Genomic DNA, 17,499 nt, shown 5'->3' with positions numbered 1-17,499 from the left:
CCATTCCGTTCGAATGCTACGCCAAGCCCCGGTCTTCCATCTGACACCGTGGTACTAGAAAGTCGTCATCTCTCTAGTTGGTCCCTGTCGGAGGCATATCAGCCTTCCTGGAAGAAGAATTCGTCTACAACACATTCAATTCTATGCTCACTCTCACTGTGAAAATAGCACTGTATGTAAGCCTAGTCTACCTAGATTTCAGCCGTAGGTTTGGAACTAGCAAACCACCCATAGTGGCGCGATAGATGAGAATGATGAGGTTGGGTACCGATGTATGGCTTTGATATGATTCACTTGATACTAGATGCACTGGTGTTAATGACGCTCTTCGTCATGATTCCCTCCCACTCGGCCTGGTAGGATGCGCAGCAATACAATCTCCACTCGTTTATCTTAGCTTAAGATGCTATCCCTCGTATTGAGAACGCGGTAGAGCAAGTGTGTTCATGAAAAAATCCTGTCATATCCGACTAGGATTCACAGACAGAAGGCCTGATGATTCTGGTGTCAGTGTAGGCGGTGTCACTTATCACGGTCAGTACCAGCGGGCACCATGTACGCTATCTGAAGACCGTTGCATGGATATCGTGGCACTCCTTATCTAATCTATAATCTCACCAGGGAGATGATAACTTGTGATCGTCTAGAAGTCCGGGTCTTCCCCGCACGCTCACCACGCTCTTCATGCCGAGATCGTTGGGCTATCAACAACACTCCCAGGGATATAATCAGGGACATAATAAGCCTGCCGAAGTTCATACCAGAAGCCATCGCCCTCGTAGACATTTCCTATTGCGCTAGTCAGCACCGTCGTCATGCCAGGCCTCGCACAGCCTCCGACGTTCAACCACATCACAGCCATTGAGCTGCATCCAACCTTCGGAGCAGAGATCAGCGGCGTAGATTTCTCTCAACCACTGGATAAGGAGATATTCCAGGAGATTCTGACTGCGATCGCAAAGGTGGGTATACTCCCGGAAGACTGTCTGCAGAGCCGAGAACATTGCCCTGAGTGGACGCATTAGTATGGCGTATGCGTGTTTCGCGATACAGGTCTCGACGACGCCCGCCATGTCGATTTTGCCACACAGTTCGGCGAGCTGGACGACGTGACCCCCTACACAGCCGGCGGGCGAGCCCATCGACTCTCCGACGTACGTCTATTCGATGTGGGAAACATCGATCTAGACGGCTCAGTCTTTGAGCTGAACAACGTGCGACGCGAATGGAACAAGGTGAGGCCTCTACGCTCCGCTGCGGGGATTTCTCTGACGACGCCCAATCACCACAGAGAAACGGTCTATTCCACGTGGATTCGAGCTTCAATCCTCGCCGGGCAGGATACTCACTCCTCCGAGCGCATGAGCTCCCTCCCGCCAACATGGGCGGGGAAACCGAATTCGCCGACGTGCGCACCGCGTTCGACGAGCTGCCAGCGGCCTTGCAGGATGAGCTGCGAGATCATGACTATATCGCCGCACATTCCCTCTGGCATTCGCGCAAGGTTGCAGCGCCGGCCACATTTGCCGATGTCAAGCCAGAGGACTACCCTATGAGCCGACACCGGCTGCTTCAGCGTCACGAGGCATCGGAGCGGGAGACCCTGTATTTGGCTGCCCACATCCATCACATTGAAGGATTAGACGCAGAGCAGTCAGCAGCCTTGTTTCAGCGGCTGTTCGGGCATGCCACGCAGCCGCGGTACGTGCTCCGCGTAGGATGGGTCAATCCGGGCGACCTGATCCTCTGGGACAACACGAGCGTGATGCATCGCGCGGTGGGCGGCAGCTTCGAGGGCAAGTACCGGCGGGATATGCGGCGGGCGACGGTGCACGATGGGAGCAGCTCGGCATGGGGGTTGAACGAGCACAGCGAAGTGCGACAGGGTCTGCCGTGAGTGTCTCAGCTGCTTCATATTCCGGCAGGGTGGGATAGCCGTGAGATCGTGAGATCGTGAGATAGCAAGGTAGCAGCAGTGAGAAGTAGTAACCGAATCGAGTCATACGAGCCGCAGTCTCTCGAAACTTCTGCAAATCCCCGAGGTCGACGATGGCCGATGACGATGATGTCGGCCCAAGAATAGAAGCAAAGTGAGACACGCCGTGCAGATCAGCAGCGCGGCTCCCCGACTCGCGCTTTCTCTGTTTCGCCGGGCCTCGGCGGAAGTTTGTTGCTGCTTGTCTCACTCGACCTCGCATCTCCTCGTCTTCGCTTCGAGTGGAACTCGGCTGCAACTAACGCTTTCTATTCACTTCTTTTGGTCTTGGTGATGGTACTTTCTCCGCAATGACTGGAAAGTCGGTCTATCCAAAACATGCCCAATGTGGGGGTTGCCACTCGGTGTCTCCGCTGGGCGGTTTCGCCCGCCGGTTGGCAAGCCTTTGTCCGTCATCGACTCCCCGTTTCCTCACGTTTCCCTGGACGACAAACCGTGGGTCGGGGTGAGGTCGCACGCGGGGTGGCCGATGCAGGGGAAACAGTGAAGTCAACGTTGACCGTTGACCGTTAATCGTGGACTGTTCCTGGGTATAAAGAGGTGCTGCATTCTCCCGGAACCGCTGGTCATTCCTGAACATCCTCTCTTCTTCCATCTACAACCCCATTCAGCCATTTGATACCAAACCTCAACCATGAAGGCTTTTCTGGCTTCGCTCGCCCTCCCTCTGCTGGCCGCGGCTGCTCCAGCTCCCGCTCCATCCGGCCAGGCCAACCCGCCGTTCACCGTCATGTCCATCCGCTCAGCCTCGCCCATCCACTACCTGCAGATGAACGCTGCCGGCCAGAAGTTCTGGCTGGGTGGCAGCACCTCCTCCTACTGCCCGACCAATGTGGGCGCTGGCTGCCCCCCGGGCAACCAGACCGTTTTCGCACCGGGTGGCAACGCCATGGTATGTGACAGCACCATCTCCCTGGACCGCAGTGCAAGTTTCCTCGCGCAAAGGACCGAATATGCTAACTATTATCCAGGATGTCGAAGTCCCCGGCGGCCAACAGGTTTATGTTGATCCTTCCGGCGCCCTGAGCTTCACCCAGGCTCACTCTGCCTTGATTCCTCCCGGCTCTGCTGTCGGTGGCTTGGCCTACGAGCTCGGCCAACCCTGGAATCACTACACCTTCCACGGCTGGGGAACGGACGGCTTCATGGCCTGCCCCACTTCCGACCACCGCTGGCAGGTCTTCGCTGCCATCTCCAATGCCACGGTCCCCTCTGGCAATGTCAGTGACTGTCTCGGATTCTCGGCCATCGCTCTGACCTACCAGGGCTCCGCGCCTGCGTGGCAGTATGCCTAGATGGCCGAGCGACTGGCATTGATAATAACCATCCCGTTCTCGTTTAGCCTTGTATACTACCGATTTCGTTTGGATTCGAGCTGCATCGTTTAATTAATCTAAGAGTTAATAACTTCAACATTGAGTACTTTTTTCTCCCTGCATAATTCTATGTATATGAGGCAATGGGTATCATTCTATACGACAGGAAACTAGTCTAGTTTCGCCAGATCCGAACTGCCTTGTCCTTACCCCCACTGCCGACCTTCTGTCCATCTGGGCTCCAGTCCACGGCAAATACCTCGTCCTTATGGCCGGGTAGATCCATCGACAACTTGCCCGTACGCACATCCCAGACCTTGAGAGTCGTATCCTTGGACGACGAAACCAACAGCCGCGAGTCGGCGGAGAAGCAGCACTGGTAAACGGCGCCCACATGGCCACGGAAAGTGGTAATGAACCTAAGGCATATGAGTAATTGATGGTAAGAAATGCATTGGGGGCGCACTTACTTTCCGTCACGACCATTCCATAGCTTGACGTGGTTGTCGAACCCTGCAGAGGCAATGTATGCCATGTCTGGAGAGAAGGTGACGTGGTTGACCTCCTTCTGGTGACCCAGTAGCCGGGCCACGGGCTTGTTCGAGCTCGACGGCTCCCACAGGTACATCGTAAAATCGTCACTGGCCGACACCAGGCGCTCGACGATCTTGTTATTCACCGTGGCCGCCTGCTCGAAGCGCTTCCGCGCCGCGGCCACCTTCTCCGCCTCTGTCTCGGGCACCTTACCGGTGTGGTCATGGTAGGCTGTGCGAAGGGCAAAGTCGGTAGAGAGTGCAAGGTGGTTGACACGGTGGGCATGTGCGGCTAGGGTCTGGATGAGGGTGCCATCCTTCGGGTTCCAGATTTTGATGGTCTTATCGTGCGACGCGGTATAGATCTGGCCGGTGCCACCCCAGCGCACGCAAGTTACCGAGCCCTTGTGGCCGGTCAAAATGGTATCAATGCGCTTGGACACCACATCCCACACGCGCACGGTCGAATCCTTGGACGCCGACGCAAGACGTGGCCGCCCGGACTCCTGTACATGATACGGCTCCCATGCCAGATTCGTGATCCATTTTGCATGGCCCTTGAGAGGACCGCCAAGCGCTTGTCCCTTTTTCGCATCCCACAGGCGCACCGAGTTGTCCATGCTGCCGGTCGCAATCATCGCTCCGTTGGGCGAGTAGGCGACCGCCAGCACCCAGCTGGTGTGGCCCTTCAATGTGTGCAATGGCGTCCCGGTATCGCAGTCCCAGACGCGAGCAGTCGAGTCACCGCTGCCAGAGACCATGGTCGACGAGTTGACGGGCGAGAAAGACGTTGCGAGAATGGCCTCACCGTGTCCAGCAATAGAAGCCGCGCAGCGCGAAACCGCTTTCACTCGGAACACCGCCTGCGGCGTAAAGTATAGAGAGACGGTATCTTCTGTAGACTTGATTCCGGGCTGGAGGAGTGAATGGTACAAATCGGCGAGGATGTCAATGGTTTGTCCTTCCTTCTCGGACTGGTATGTGAAGCGATACGGCACCCGCTCATCGTCCTCCTACAAACGAATCGTGCGTCAGATCTATGCGCATGTCAATATTGGGTCCAGAAGAGTACTCACATTCCCTTGTAACGTGTTCAAGAGCGTCTCGAGGTTCTTGATGTTAGCATCGGCCACGGGGACCGAGACGGCGGGCCCGGTGGCATTGCCGGTGGCCTGGTCGAAGAACTGGACGCGGATGCTACCAAGATCGGTGGGAATGCTTTGAATCTCTTGCTGTTCTCTTGCCTTCTCAGCCTGAGCAACCTTCTGGCGCTTGCTTGGTGGGGGCAGAATGGTCGCCATGGTACTTGGGGAGTTGGAGGAGGAAAGAAATTTTGATCACCTTATCTTATCGCGGGGTGATACAAAACGTCACTGAAGTATGAAGTTCGACACTACAATATGCCCACTTTGATATTTGGATGCCATATTGAATTGATCTAGCTATTTTTCTGTGTCTTCTCTATGCATCTTAAATACGTAGTCAGTATCAGAAACCGCCCCAAATGCTGCTCTGAGGCAAACGACGTGCGGATATATTTTCACGTTCAAGCAATCGCGAAGATTAGGGCAAATCTCAGCTAATGGACGGAATCGAATTTCTGAAATGCACGTAATGAAGCTCGTACTTAGGTAGTACCTGTATTTTCTTGTCAACTTGACTTGTTCCAGCCATTGTGACTGTAGCTTCAGAATTGGGACTTTAGGGCTTGTTGCACAAGCGCTTCGCTGAAACCCGAAACCATAGTTTCATGGATTGGAAACACTTGAAATTCAATCTGCACCTATATTTCCAATTGCTTATTGATTACTAGAGTTGGATGAAAATGACCCGGTGTACAAAGAAACTTGGTCGGGTGATCCATCCGTGGTGACCGAGGGAACACTGCGGGATAAACTGGCAGGTTCTGACATGCGCTCCTCCACACTCCTCACCATTTCATCTCGTCATCATGTCCATCGCCTCACGTGAGTCATCTCTCGACTCATTCATTCCACTTACTTCTAGGGCCAGCAGTAGACGACCTGCAACAGCGCGGCCGACCACTACGGCCACCAGCGTGGCAGCACAGGACATTGTCTGTGCAGTGAGTGAGTCTCGTGGTGTCTCCTCGACTGTCGGCTTGGCTTTCGTCAACCTTGCAACAGCGGAGGTGGTCCTTTGTCAGATCTGTGACAGCCAGACATACGTCAAGACAGTTACCAAGATCGGTGTCTTTGAACCAAGCGAGATCCTGTTTATGAACACAGCAAAGGAATCCAAGTTGCGCTACATCATTCAGGAAAATCTGCCAGATCCTATTTTTACCTTCTGGGACCGACGGTGCTGGTCAGACAAGACAGGTCATGAGTATCTGAATCGACTGGCTTTCCCCGACGAGGTGGATTCGCTCAAAGTAACCCTAGGCGGGAACTACTTTGCTGCGTGCTGTTTTGCTGCAGTATGGCTTCATTTTGAGTACGGAATTCTAGAAGAGATATGCTGATCGAAGACAAGGCCCTGAAGTACGTGGAGCTGGAGCTCCAGCGCGTCTTTGCTGCCCACTCCCTTCGTATCCGCTTCGAGCCCTCGCAAGGGTCCATGACCATTGACCTGGCCACGATCGTATCTCTCGAGCTCATTCAGAACCTACACAATGCAAAGTCCCGGGACAGCCTATTCGGCCTTCTGAATACAACATTGACCCCAATGGGAGCCAGGCTGTTGCGAGCCAATATACTGCAGCCCCCTACTGAGAGGGTTAAACTGACGGCCAGATATAATGCCGTTGAGGATTTGTCAACCAAAGAAGATATGTTCGTCTCGGTACGACAGAGCCTGAAAGGGTTTATTGATGCTGATAAAGTCTTGACCTCGGTACTATTCTTCTGTCTACGAACTGGACGTAGCTGACCACGCAGATTATCCTGGTTCCCACGAAACAGACAGTCCAATATGTGGAACAAACGGTCAACAATGTCATCATGTTGAAAACCTTTGTCTCTGCCATCAAGAAGATATACCAGGCGCTGGGTGCCGCACAAAGTGAGTTGCTGTTGACTATTCGGGAGGTATGATACGATTGTCTGTTCTAATACTGGGTTTCAACTAATGCAAATTAGTTGTGCTGTCCTGCAGGGCATCGGTCCGTTGAGGAGATGATCAATCAAACGCTAAACGAGCATATAACATACCAGTCCAAGCCCCTGGATCTTCGGAATCAGCGGATATACTGTGTCAAGGTAGTTCCCAGCTCAGGTTCATAACACAATTCAATGATATAAGCATTAACATCTTTTAGGCAGGCGTAAACAGCCTGCTTGATGTGGCTAGACAGACTTATAAGGAGGCGAATGCAGATGCTGCAGACCTTGTAGCAAAGCTAGGAGGTATGAGATTAGCCAAATACCGTTTGGGCTGTTGTTGATATTCTCAGAAACATCCGACTTAGTCCTCGATCTCAAATACGATTCTGCTCGACAATACTACATCTGCATACCCACCTCAGAGCTCGACTCACTGCCGGAGATCTTCATAAACATATATCGCAAAAGGAATCGTATCGAATGTCAAACCCTCGATCTGGTCAAACTGAACCAGAAAATCACAGATGCGCACAACGAAGTGATTAGCATGAGTGACCAGACGATTCAGGAGCTGCTGCGCGAAGTATGTACCGAGGTATCGGGACTTTTTCGGATCAGCGAGGCGATCGCCATGCTCGATATGCTAGCAGCATTTGCACATCTAGCGACCAGTTACGATTACATCCGCCCCGAGCTGACTGATACTTTGGCCATCAGGGCCGGGCGTCATCCCATCAGAGAACACATTCACTCGAGCAAATTTGTCCCAAACGATGCATATGCGACACCGCAGACCCGATTCCAAATTATAACCGGTTGCAACATGAGCGGCAAATCGACTTACATCCGGTCTCTGGCATTGATGACCGTGATGGCGCAGATTGGGTGTTTTGTGCCGGCACAATATGCCTCATTCCCCATCGTCCATCAGCTCTTTGCCCGCGTGGCCACTACAGATGACCTAGACGCGAATGTGTCGAGCTTTGCCGCAGAAATGCGTGAGATGGCATTTATACTGCGCAATATCCAGCCACGCGGCATGGTGCTTGTCGACGAGCTCGGCCGGGGGACCAGCACAACTGACGGTCTCGCCATAGCCGTTGCGCTGGCAGAAGCGCTGCTTGCCAGCGGTGCATTGGTATGGTTTGCGACGCACTTCCATGATTTAGCACGCATTCTGTCGGAGCGAGCGGGTGTGATCAACCTCCATATGGCTGCAGATATTGCTTCCGATGCGGCTAAAATGACCATGCTGTACCGCATCGCTGAAGGTCCTGTTGCAGACAGGCGATACGGCCTCGCCCTCGCAAAGCTGGTAGACCTCCCACCCGCGGTTCTGAGCATTGCAAACTCAGTCTCGGACACATTAGACCGCATCTCTCAGCGTCGAAACAGCCCTTCGCGAGCTGTTGCCATCGCTCGTAAGCGCAATCTGCTGCTATCCTTGCGAGAACAGCTACTCATTGCTCGAAGTTCGAGTATGGATAATGAGTCTCTCCGCAAATGGCTTAAGAGGCTTCAGGACGATTTTGCCCTGTTGATGGCTGCGGCTGATCAAGAGGTAGATTCAACAAGCGAACCCGGTAGTGAAGCTGCGAGTCATCATGAGGAAATTTCCTGTAGCTCTGGACCTGACCCTGATGATGACTGCTCATCTGGACTAGGCCAACATTCAAGTCAAATACCAGAACAGGTTTCTCCTTCCCAGGCCACTGTACTCGAGTCAGATTCTGAAGAAGAGACCGGGAGCAACGACAGCTTGATCCTTGTCTGAAAGTCGTTGTCCATCGAAGCGAGCTAAGCGATATGGATGATGTTGCAACTTGCATCCTTTATTCCGGGTTGTCTCATGTTCGATTATCATGTAGGTGGTACTAACTCACAAACGCTCGCTGCTTAACGGAAAATCAATAACTATAGCATGACATAAATCCAAAGTCATATACAGAAGTCGCTTGCATTGCTTTTCAAATCATCTAAATAAGGTCTGTGCATACAGCGTATTTGAAATCTGGCTTGCATATTGACCATTACCCAAAATGGAAGAGAGTCTGCTTTCCCTTCTTCTTCTTGCCCTTCTTCCCGTCTGCACTTGGGTCATCATCAAAGTCAACACCAGCGGGCTCAGCTGGCGAGGCAGCTCCTGAGGAAGAAGCAGATCCCCAAGCAGTGGGAGCTGGGCCACGACGGTCCTCCCAACGAACATAGCCTCTTGTTTTCCCGGCCATCATGACATTAGGTTTTGGAGCGGCAGGTAGGGCCGGGAAGGCGTCAGACCCTGGAGCAGGAGAGGCACGGGCGGAGCTAGCTGGTGTATTGGAAGAGGCACGATTAGACCCACCGGTAACGGAGGGACGAGCCAGAGATGGCGGTGGAGCTGCTGTGGCCCAAGGTGTCGAAGAAGCGGCAGTGCCGCGGCGGGAAGATCCCACAGAAGCTGAGAGGGGAGGGAAGGGATTTGTGGATGACGAAGGAAGAGCACCACTCCGACCAACGGCGGAGCGGGAGGACTGAGCGGTGGATGACTTCAGACGCAGAACGCGACTGCCTCCAGTGTTGACGGTACCAGGAGACATGCCTGGCAAGATACCGCCAGGGCCTGGAAGAGCAGGATAGTCTTCATTGATAGCGCGCCAGTCATTCCAGGCCTGTAGAAGACCGGTACGTTTGGAGTTATCCTCATAGATCTCAGCAAGCTCTTTGATGAGTTTTCCCAGCTCCGAGCTAGATGTATCAAACAGAGAAAAGAATGCATCAATGAGCTCGGTGGCCGAAATGGAGGAGGTGCGATAGCTGGAAACTCTGGTTCGGAACTCAGTAAGCTTGTTGGGATCATTGCGTAAAAGATTCGAGGCTCGTTCGACTACAGCGGTGTGACGAAGTCTTCGCGCTTGATCCTGTGGGCCGAGAGATTGTGAATTGGCAGCAAGTCTGAGATTTTCAAGCTCAGTGGCCGGCGGAGGGGGAGCACGGGATGCTGATGACTGTATGGGTGGCGCTGCAGATGATCTGGCTGGAGCCTGCACGGTCTGAGTGTCATCACGAGTGAGCTGGCCGCCAAAGCTGCGCGTCGAGACTGACTGGGCGCTCTGGATTTCCATCTGTCGCTGATAGGCAAGTTGGTCTCGCCGCAATGGCTGCGCACTAGACGGGGGCAGAGGATCAGCATTGGGGTCTCTGCCTCGGCCAGCACCGCGACGCTGGCGCTGTGGCTGGTACGGGCTGCGGATATTATTGAATTCGCTGAGATCAACCATCCTTGCATCTCGTCGCACATCTTTGGAGACTCCCCCGGGGTGCGACTCTAGCTGATGAGCCTTGAGATCCATGTTGGACTCAAACACCACAAACTTTTTCTCCAAGCAATCCGGGTCGAGGCACAGAAAATGATCTTTCTGGAAGTGGTGTTCAAGAGCACTGTAGTCGATATAGTATTGCTGTTGCCGGTGGGAAGACTGGCGGTCACAAATATAGCAACGTTCATGGCGGTCACGACAATGAGCATAGAGCTCGTCATCGCCATAGAAGCGCTGACGACAGAAACCACATTCAGGGTGGCCCTTGAAACCGCTCTGGTCGATGGCGCCAGGCTTGTCGTCACCATGCTTTTCATGCTTGCGCAACTCGGCCGTCGTAAACAGAGTATGCTCGTGTGTAAAGACCTTCTTATTCCGTGTACAAAGGTCGCTTCTCGTATAAGCCCCAATTAGCTGCCAAAGCGCCAGCCATGAAGACGAAAACAGGTCAGCACTTACCACATCACTTTGCCATGCTTGCTCTTGACATGGCGATGCAAGTCCGGCCAACCCAAACAGGCTACATCACAGTCCTCATCGGGGCAGTTATACCGCAGCAACAGTACGGTGTCTTCAAAAATATCGTCCTTCTCATATTGAATACCCAAGTTATCATCAGTGCGAGCAAAGTCTTGTTTCTGGAAATCTTCAAATCGTCGCACGGGATCATCGGTGAATATCACGAAGCTGGACTCGGTCTACAAGATTACATGGGTCAGCGCTTCCGATCCAAAATTGCAATAAGCTTGGGGCTTGGGAGTTTGTCCGCCAAAGCTAGGTGCGGCAACATACTCGACAATGCGCACAGCCTTTATTCTTGTACAGAGCGCGAAGTCGGAGCGCACAGATGTGACAAGTGCGGTGATTGCAGGGAGACACGGACGTATGCTCCACGGTTGATGCGCAAATGAAGCAGATCTCCCCATCGTCAGCGTCGTCGGTAGCTGCAGGAAGTGGCTTTGTTGTCACTGTGGCCGTGGTCGACGGAGGCTGCGATTCTTGGTCATGGGTGCCATCGGCACCACGCTGCTTGTCGCGGCCACCAGATCCTTTGCCTCCACGACCGCGAGACTTGGATCCTCTACTGGCACCGTCACTAAGGTTGCGCGGCGCATCCGTACGACCAGAGGGAGGTGCCCCTCCGCGGCCGCGGCGACGGCCACCCCGACCAGGCCCTGAGGATCCCGGCGCGGTGGGAGGGTTGTCGGCCATAAGTGAAACGGCGAGGATCACGATCGGAGGAGACGGGAACTTTCAATGGCTAGCAACTTGAGCTGGTAATGCTCTCGCGATGTTGTGGGTGGTGGGGGAATGGGAAAAAGTTGAGATCGCTGACTGATCCATTCCGCGGGCGTTCCAAGCATTTTGTCTGTGCATCATGGCAAGGTACAGGCGCACCTCAGACATCTTGAAAGCAGACAGTCATAAGTCAACCGACGTGTCTGAGACGTCTTGAATGAGACAAAGCAGAAGAAAGAATCTTTGAAGAAATAGAAGCAAGCTGCAAATACTACAGACCAAAGCCAAGGGATATTTTGGATGCAATTGCTAGAATCGACAATGATCACCATTCGAGGGCTACACCAACTCCCGCTGGAGGGCAGACAGCAAAATCTGGAACGGAAAGCAACTGCGCCAAAGAAGAAAAGACCCAAAGAGGGCGAAAAGATTCAATATTCACGCCAGCATCCCCATGCATCGCAAGAAAATGGAAATAGTATAAAGACGAAAGTCGTTAGAGCGGACAGAGGGGAGTTCCAAGACGAACCGAAAACCCCATTGCCCCGAATCCCGAGACACTATTCATCGGGATTGTAAAGGTTCTGGTTGAGGATCTTGGTCATGGTAAACATGTGGACCCGATCTTGCTTGAAGACAGCACGCATTGCATCATCGCATCGGATCTGGCGCCGATCACTAGGGTCCTGAAGTTCATTCTCCCGAATATACTGCCAGACCTTTTTGACGGTTTGAGGCCGTGAAAGCTAATCCAATGGTTAGAACGGTAGAACTGCGGACCAAAGGCGGGAGAACTCACTGTAAGCTCCCCACCCAAAAGCGCAGAGAGGGATGGGGAAAGGTTGAGCGGTTTCTGAAAGAGAATTAGAATGGCACAACACACAAGCGTATGATCTTTTTTCTTACATGGAACCCGCCAGATCGATTGACTTCCTTCTTCGTGTCTGAGCCTGATTCCATATCCGAATCATCCTCTGCCTTGACCCGCTTCAAAGTCTTAGCCTTGCTCTTCTTTTTGGAAGGAGCTGCGCGCCGTGTATTGCCGCCTCTAGTCGGTCGCGCCCGCATATTCTCCTCGGCTTGCAGCTTGGCAGCAAACAGGGCATCTGCATCGACATCGGCGTCGGCATCCGGCTTACGCTTCTTCGGGGGCGGGGAGGTTGCGCTAGGCTCAGATGCCTCTTCACTATCTGCCTGGCGCTTTACGGGCGACGAAGATGGAGGTGGCGATGGGACCCCAGATGCCGAGTCGGCTTCCTTGTGACCATTGTTCCCAGCCGATTCCTCAGGGGATGCTCCGACGCCGTTCTTCGCCGCGTAGATGTCGAATCGTTGCATGATGAGCTGCTTGATAGCAGCCTTGGTAGTTCATCGTCAATTTATAGTCCCATGTTGGCGGCCTCCGTATGAAATGGGATATAAGATATAGCGTGGTTGCGCTGCGAAAGACATACCTTCTGCGGAGTGAGATCATAACCGACCACGTCCTGGAGTCCCTTGCGGATCCGCTTCTCGGAGATGGTATTCAGATCACTCGTCGCCAGAATTGAGTCAATGATGTCGGTATACCGATCGCGCAGCTCGGGGGATACTAATGCGACGGGTTAGAGATGAGGATTGACCACGCTGCAGCATCCCGGCAATTAGGTCCAGGCCATCGCGGCGGTAACGTACGCGACATGCTGGCAATGATCGATCTTTGCCAATGACTTTGGGTAACCAAGCGGTAGAAGAGAACAATCGAATATTGTCGGTTAGGCCGCCCCGCCAGAGGTATTGAGGTAGTCGGTTGCACAACAAGGTGTAAGTACTCGCGAGGGTCAGGTGGGTTATAGTCGCACTGGCGCTTAGGCGGCGCGGGGAGGACGGGAGAGTTCGGGCGAGGCGCGCAGAAGGGAAAGGCAGGAAGTCAAAGAGATCGGAAGAGACTGGGATATACAGCAGAGAAAAGGCAATGGGCGATCGCGGCCCGAGACAGAAACACAAAGCAACTCAAGCCCCGCCGCAGCTCCGGGAGAAATTGCGCACTGCGACCTGCGACCTGCAACGCTGCGCCTGCGAGGCCGGGGAAACCGCTGAGTCACCATGCACGTGATTATCATCTGCAAGATCGGGCTGAGTCAGCGCGCACAAAGAACCCGCTTGGCGGCGAGAGATTTGTGGATTTGTGTCGTGCCGAAAATCCTCAAAGTCCACACCCTTTGCTGCCCGGCTGTCGCCTTACGCTATCCATCATGGCGCCCAGTTTCGACACTCTCACCGAGCAAGATCTCCACGAGGAGGAGGAGGAGGAGGTCGACTTCTCCGGTACGTGCACAAACTTTTCACGGCCTTGCCCCTCTCTAACAATGCCCCGGCAGATCTCAAGGCGCAATATGAAGTTAAGCTCGAGGAGGGTCTGGATACATTCGTCGTCATCGACGGTCTCCCTGTGGTTCCCGAAGAAAGCAGACAGAAACTCATCAAATTCTTGTTGAGGAAACTCAACACCGTCGGCCACACCTCTGAAGATGCCGTCTTTATGCCGGTTACCGACAAGAATGTGACCGAAGGGTGGGTTTGGGGATTCTTCGTGCAGATGAGTAGATCGGAAAGTTGACGGGAGAACAGATTTGCCTTCGTGGAGTACGAGACCCCGGAACAAGCCGTCGCCGCCGTCAAGCAGTTGCATGGCGTCCCCCTCGACAAGAAGCACACCCTTGCCGTGAACAAGCTGATGGATATTGAGCGCTATGGACGGGAAGGTCGTGTCGAGGAAGAATATCAGCCGCCCCAGGTCGAGCCGTTTAAGGAGAAGGAGCACCTGCGCTCATGGATGGGAGATGCCAGCGCCCGTGACGAGTTCGCCCTCTACCGCAATGACAAGGTGGGCGTTTTCTGGAACAACAAGTCCAATCCGCCAGAGAATGTTGTCGACCGTGCTCACTGGACACAACTTTTCGTCCAATGGTCTCCCAAGGGAACCTTCCTTGCCTCCGTCCACCCACAGGGTGTCCAACTCTGGGGTGGACCCTCCTTCTCGAAACAGAAACAGTTCCCCCACCCTTTCGTCCAACTCATCGAATTTTCGCCTCTTGAGGGCTACCTGACTACCTGGTCAGCCCGTCCTATCCAGGTCGAGGAGGGCCAGCCGATCCTGACCTTCGAAGAGGATGGAAAGAATATCATCGTTTGGGATATCGAGTCTGGCAAGCCTCTCCGATCGTTTGTTTCTCACGATCTGGCTTCTGCTCCAGCTCTCGAGGGTGAAGTCCAGCCCAAGAAGAAGGTGCAGTGGCCTGCTTTCAAATGGTCGGCCGATGAGAAATACGTCGCTCGGATGCTCCAGGGCCAGTCCATTTCTATCTACGAGCTGCCTAACATGAACTTGCTGGGTCGGACTTCGGTTAAGATCGAAGGTGTGAGCGACTTTGAATGGTCTCCAGCCACCGTCAGCCGCGAGGGTATCAAGCAGTATGAGCAGCTGCTTTGCTTCTGGACTCCCGAGATTGGCAGCAACCCCGCTCGTGTCGCCATGATGAGCGTTCCTTCCAAAGAAATCGTCCGTACCCGTAACCTTTTCAATGTCTCCGATGTCAAGTTGCACTGGCAATCACAGGGTGCCTACGTTTGCGTGAAGGTCGACCGTCACTCCAAGTCCAAGAAGTCCATGGCCACCAACCTGGAGATCTTCCGCGTGCGCGAGAAAGGTGTGCCTGTTGAGGTGGTTGACAGTCTCAAGGACACCGTCATCAACTTCTCGTGGGAGCCTAACGGATCGCGCTTCGTCGTCATTACCACTGGGGAAACCCCCACCGGTGCTGCCGTCCCTCCCAAGACCGCTGTTTCTTTCTTTGCCACGGAGAAGAAGGGCAGCACCGCCGGCAACTTCAAGTTGGTGCGCACAATCGAGAAGAAAACCAGCAATGGCATCTACTGGTCGCCCAAGGGCCGATTCGTTGTCGTCGCCACCGTGCACTCCCAGTCCAACTTCGACATTGATTTCTGGGACATGGACTTTGAGGGTGAGAAGGTCGAGGCAGAGAAGGACCTCGCTGCCAATCTGCAGCTGATGAAAACCGTTGAGCACTACGGCGTGACCGACATTGAATGGGATCCCACGGGTCGCTACGTGGTCAGCGGTGCTAGTGTATGGACTCACTCGGTAAGTGGATCGTCTTCTCCATATATCTTAAGTTAGGCACTAAACGAGTTCTGCAGATGGAAAACGGCTGGAATATGCATACCTTCTCCGGCAACACCCTCTCCGAGAACCCTACCGAGAAGTTCAAGCAGTTCGCTTGGCGACCGCGCCCTCCCACCTTCCTTAGCAAGGAGGAGCAGAAGCAAGTCCGCAAGAACCTGCGGGAATACTCCAAGGAATTCGATGAGGAGGACCGATATGCTGTGGACATTGCCAACACCGCCGTTGTGGAGGAGCGCAAGCGCGCCCTCAACGAGTGGCTGGCCTGGATCCGCCGGGAGAAGGAGCTCCAGGCCGAGGAGAAGGATGCCTTTGGCCTGCCCGAGGACGCCGACTCACCCAAGATGGCCAAGGACGCGCCCGTTGGCGGCGAGGACCAGGGCGATACGGTGGTCGAGGAGATTGTGGAGGAAATCATCGAGGAGAACGAGGAAGTCATCGCTTGAAGAACGCACATTTCCCCCATTCTTCGCATATAATGTGTTTCCATTTCTCTTTTCCTTTGTTCTCACCGGCGTCCTCTGTGTCCAGACCCGGCTTTCTTCCCTCCCCGTTTGTTTGGTCCGGCCGTTTTGCAGCGAGGATCGGGGCCTAAAAATCTGATAGATTGAGCTGTGTGCTTCCGACGAAGCTCCTGATGTGCAATGTGGATAAGCATGAATGCCTACGAACAAGCAGTTGTCGCCATTTTTCCATTGTATCTCTAAGATTCCTCTACTAGGTATACAGGCTCATCCCGAGGCCGACTGTCCCTAATGCGAGCAGCATCATGCGCACGGTGAAATCCGCTCTGTGTCCAACTGTCGCTCCGCCACTGGGTTGGCTCGTAGATGCAGTGGTGGAGGCTGTTGCTTGCGAGGTGTTGGCTGGCAGCACATTCAGCTTGAAGTATTTGTTGCTCTGCCCAACCACGTTGCCCGCCGGTGTATATTCGCACACCACATACCAGCCCTGCGCACGAGTGCTGCCGTCCGCCCTGGGAGATAGTCTGCTGTCGGCGTTGCTCTCATCGCTCTCTCTCCGTACTTTGTTGTTGTCTTCAGTGTACCCACAGTTCACCGCGGCGCATCCAACCTCGGTCGTCGATCGCCAGACGAGTTGTGTGAAGTGGCCGGTCTTCTCCGTGAAGCCGGTTGGCTTCTTGAAGTTGTAATGTTCCTCTTCATTGCCCCACGCAGCGACAGCAGCGGAGGAATTTGGGTAGCCAAAGGCGAGGTTTTCACCGTAAGGGCCGCCCTGTAAGTTGCAAGTTAAATTCCATAATCTAGGCGTTGTGATCTGACGAGCGAGTGACACATACCGAGTGTTTCCAGAGACAAGCGCTCGCCCATTTGTGTGAATACTCCGCCAGCGTCCCGTTCCACGTCAAGGGGTCTGCGTCGTGTGCTTTGCGATACTCGTTGGTGACGGCTAAGACCGTGTCCTTGAAATCGTGGAGCGATGTGTACGACGCCGGGCTGGGAATCGTCGGCGTCGCATAGACGGTTTTGGATGCTTCGACGGTGGTTTGGAGTGTGACGACAACGGTCTCTTGCGACTTGACTCCAAACAAACAGCCAGCCAGAAAAACCACAAGGAAGAACCACAGGCACAGCCTGGATTGAGGGTTCATGGCCATTCTTCGCTATGAGCGGGATACCCGACCGACCCGGTATATATTCTAGCACCGCGCGATCTGGACGCCCACGCCTCATTCACCGCATCGCCTTTCACGATAAATTTAGATCGACGATCTGGAAGCCTGCGGGGCAAGTCTGCCTGGTTTCAGGTCGGCAGAAGGCTGTGTGTCAGACTGCAGGGCCCGGGATGATCGCGCGCCAATGCAGCTGAATGCCCTGTCCGGCGTGCCCAAGAACATATAACATGGCCAT

The 17,499-nt window shown here is 53.9% G+C and overlaps 8 protein-coding genes across 8 annotated transcripts; 4 read left to right on the top strand and 4 right to left on the bottom strand.

The window, feature by feature from the left end:
* Positions 1–803: 803 nt before the first annotated feature.
* Positions 804–1,897, top strand: N7459_004521 (TauD/TfdA dioxygenase family protein; the record flags this gene model as incomplete). The annotated part of the gene is made up of 3 exons (XM_056943705.1): positions 804–962; positions 1,026–1,235; positions 1,292–1,897. Coding segments are annotated over 3 exons (975 nt in total), but the record flags the coding sequence as incomplete, so codon positions are not given.
* A 733-nt stretch (positions 1,898–2,630) lies between these two features.
* N7459_004520 (putative IgE binding protein) lies at positions 2,631–3,291 on the top strand (the record flags this gene model as incomplete). The annotated part of the gene is made up of 2 exons (XM_056943704.1): positions 2,631–2,888; positions 2,968–3,291. 2 exons carry the CDS (start codon positions 2,631–2,633, stop codon positions 3,289–3,291), a joined length of 582 nt encoding a protein of 193 aa, XP_056800587.1.
* A 196-nt stretch (positions 3,292–3,487) lies between these two features.
* On the bottom strand, positions 3,488–5,146 carry N7459_004519 (Ribosome assembly protein 4; the record flags this gene model as incomplete). Its single annotated transcript, XM_056943703.1, has 3 exons — positions 3,488–3,731; positions 3,783–4,858; positions 4,922–5,146. The coding sequence occupies 3 exons, from the start codon at positions 5,144–5,146 to the stop codon at positions 3,488–3,490; spliced, it is 1,545 nt and encodes a 514-aa protein (XP_056800586.1).
* Positions 5,147–5,796: 650 nt separating this feature from the next.
* On the top strand, positions 5,797–8,684 carry N7459_004518 (MutS family protein MSH4; the record flags this gene model as incomplete). Its single annotated transcript, XM_056943702.1, has 6 exons — positions 5,797–6,285; positions 6,342–6,701; positions 6,746–6,895; positions 6,947–7,066; positions 7,126–7,213; positions 7,261–8,684. 6 exons carry the CDS (start codon positions 5,797–5,799, stop codon positions 8,682–8,684), a joined length of 2,631 nt encoding a protein of 876 aa, XP_056800585.1.
* Positions 8,685–8,940: 256 nt separating this feature from the next.
* N7459_004517 (E3 ubiquitin-protein ligase HEL2) lies at positions 8,941–11,418 on the bottom strand (the record flags this gene model as incomplete). The annotated part of the gene is made up of 3 exons (XM_056943701.1): positions 8,941–10,597; positions 10,666–10,904; positions 10,999–11,418. The coding sequence occupies 3 exons, from the start codon at positions 11,416–11,418 to the stop codon at positions 8,941–8,943; spliced, it is 2,316 nt and encodes a 771-aa protein (XP_056800584.1).
* Positions 11,419–12,005: 587 nt separating this feature from the next.
* On the bottom strand, positions 12,006–13,126 carry N7459_004516 (SWIB/MDM2 domain protein; the record flags this gene model as incomplete). The annotated part of the gene is made up of 5 exons (XM_056943700.1): positions 12,006–12,191; positions 12,245–12,298; positions 12,352–12,804; positions 12,900–13,036; positions 13,120–13,126. The coding sequence occupies 5 exons, from the start codon at positions 13,124–13,126 to the stop codon at positions 12,006–12,008; spliced, it is 837 nt and encodes a 278-aa protein (XP_056800583.1).
* Positions 13,127–13,679: 553 nt separating this feature from the next.
* On the top strand, positions 13,680–16,074 carry EifCb (translation initiation factor eIF3 core subunit b; the record flags this gene model as incomplete). The annotated part of the gene is made up of 4 exons (XM_056943699.1): positions 13,680–13,752; positions 13,806–13,998; positions 14,056–15,589; positions 15,646–16,074. 4 exons carry the CDS (start codon positions 13,680–13,682, stop codon positions 16,072–16,074), a joined length of 2,229 nt encoding a protein of 742 aa, XP_056800582.1.
* A 271-nt stretch (positions 16,075–16,345) lies between these two features.
* Positions 16,346–17,246, bottom strand: N7459_004514 (putative extracellular SCP domain protein Pry1; the record flags this gene model as incomplete). The annotated part of the gene is made up of 2 exons (XM_056943698.1): positions 16,346–16,864; positions 16,929–17,246. The coding sequence occupies 2 exons, from the start codon at positions 17,244–17,246 to the stop codon at positions 16,346–16,348; spliced, it is 837 nt and encodes a 278-aa protein (XP_056800581.1).
* Positions 17,247–17,499: the final 253 nt, after the last annotated feature.

This window comes from Penicillium hispanicum (genome assembly GCF_028827665.1).
Source record: "Penicillium hispanicum strain IBT 35686 chromosome Unknown utg000004l_segment0_segment0, whole genome shotgun sequence".
Taxonomy (NCBI): Eukaryota; Fungi; Ascomycota; class Eurotiomycetes; order Eurotiales; family Aspergillaceae; genus Penicillium; species Penicillium hispanicum.
This window is presented reverse-complemented; position numbering and strand designations above follow the sequence as displayed.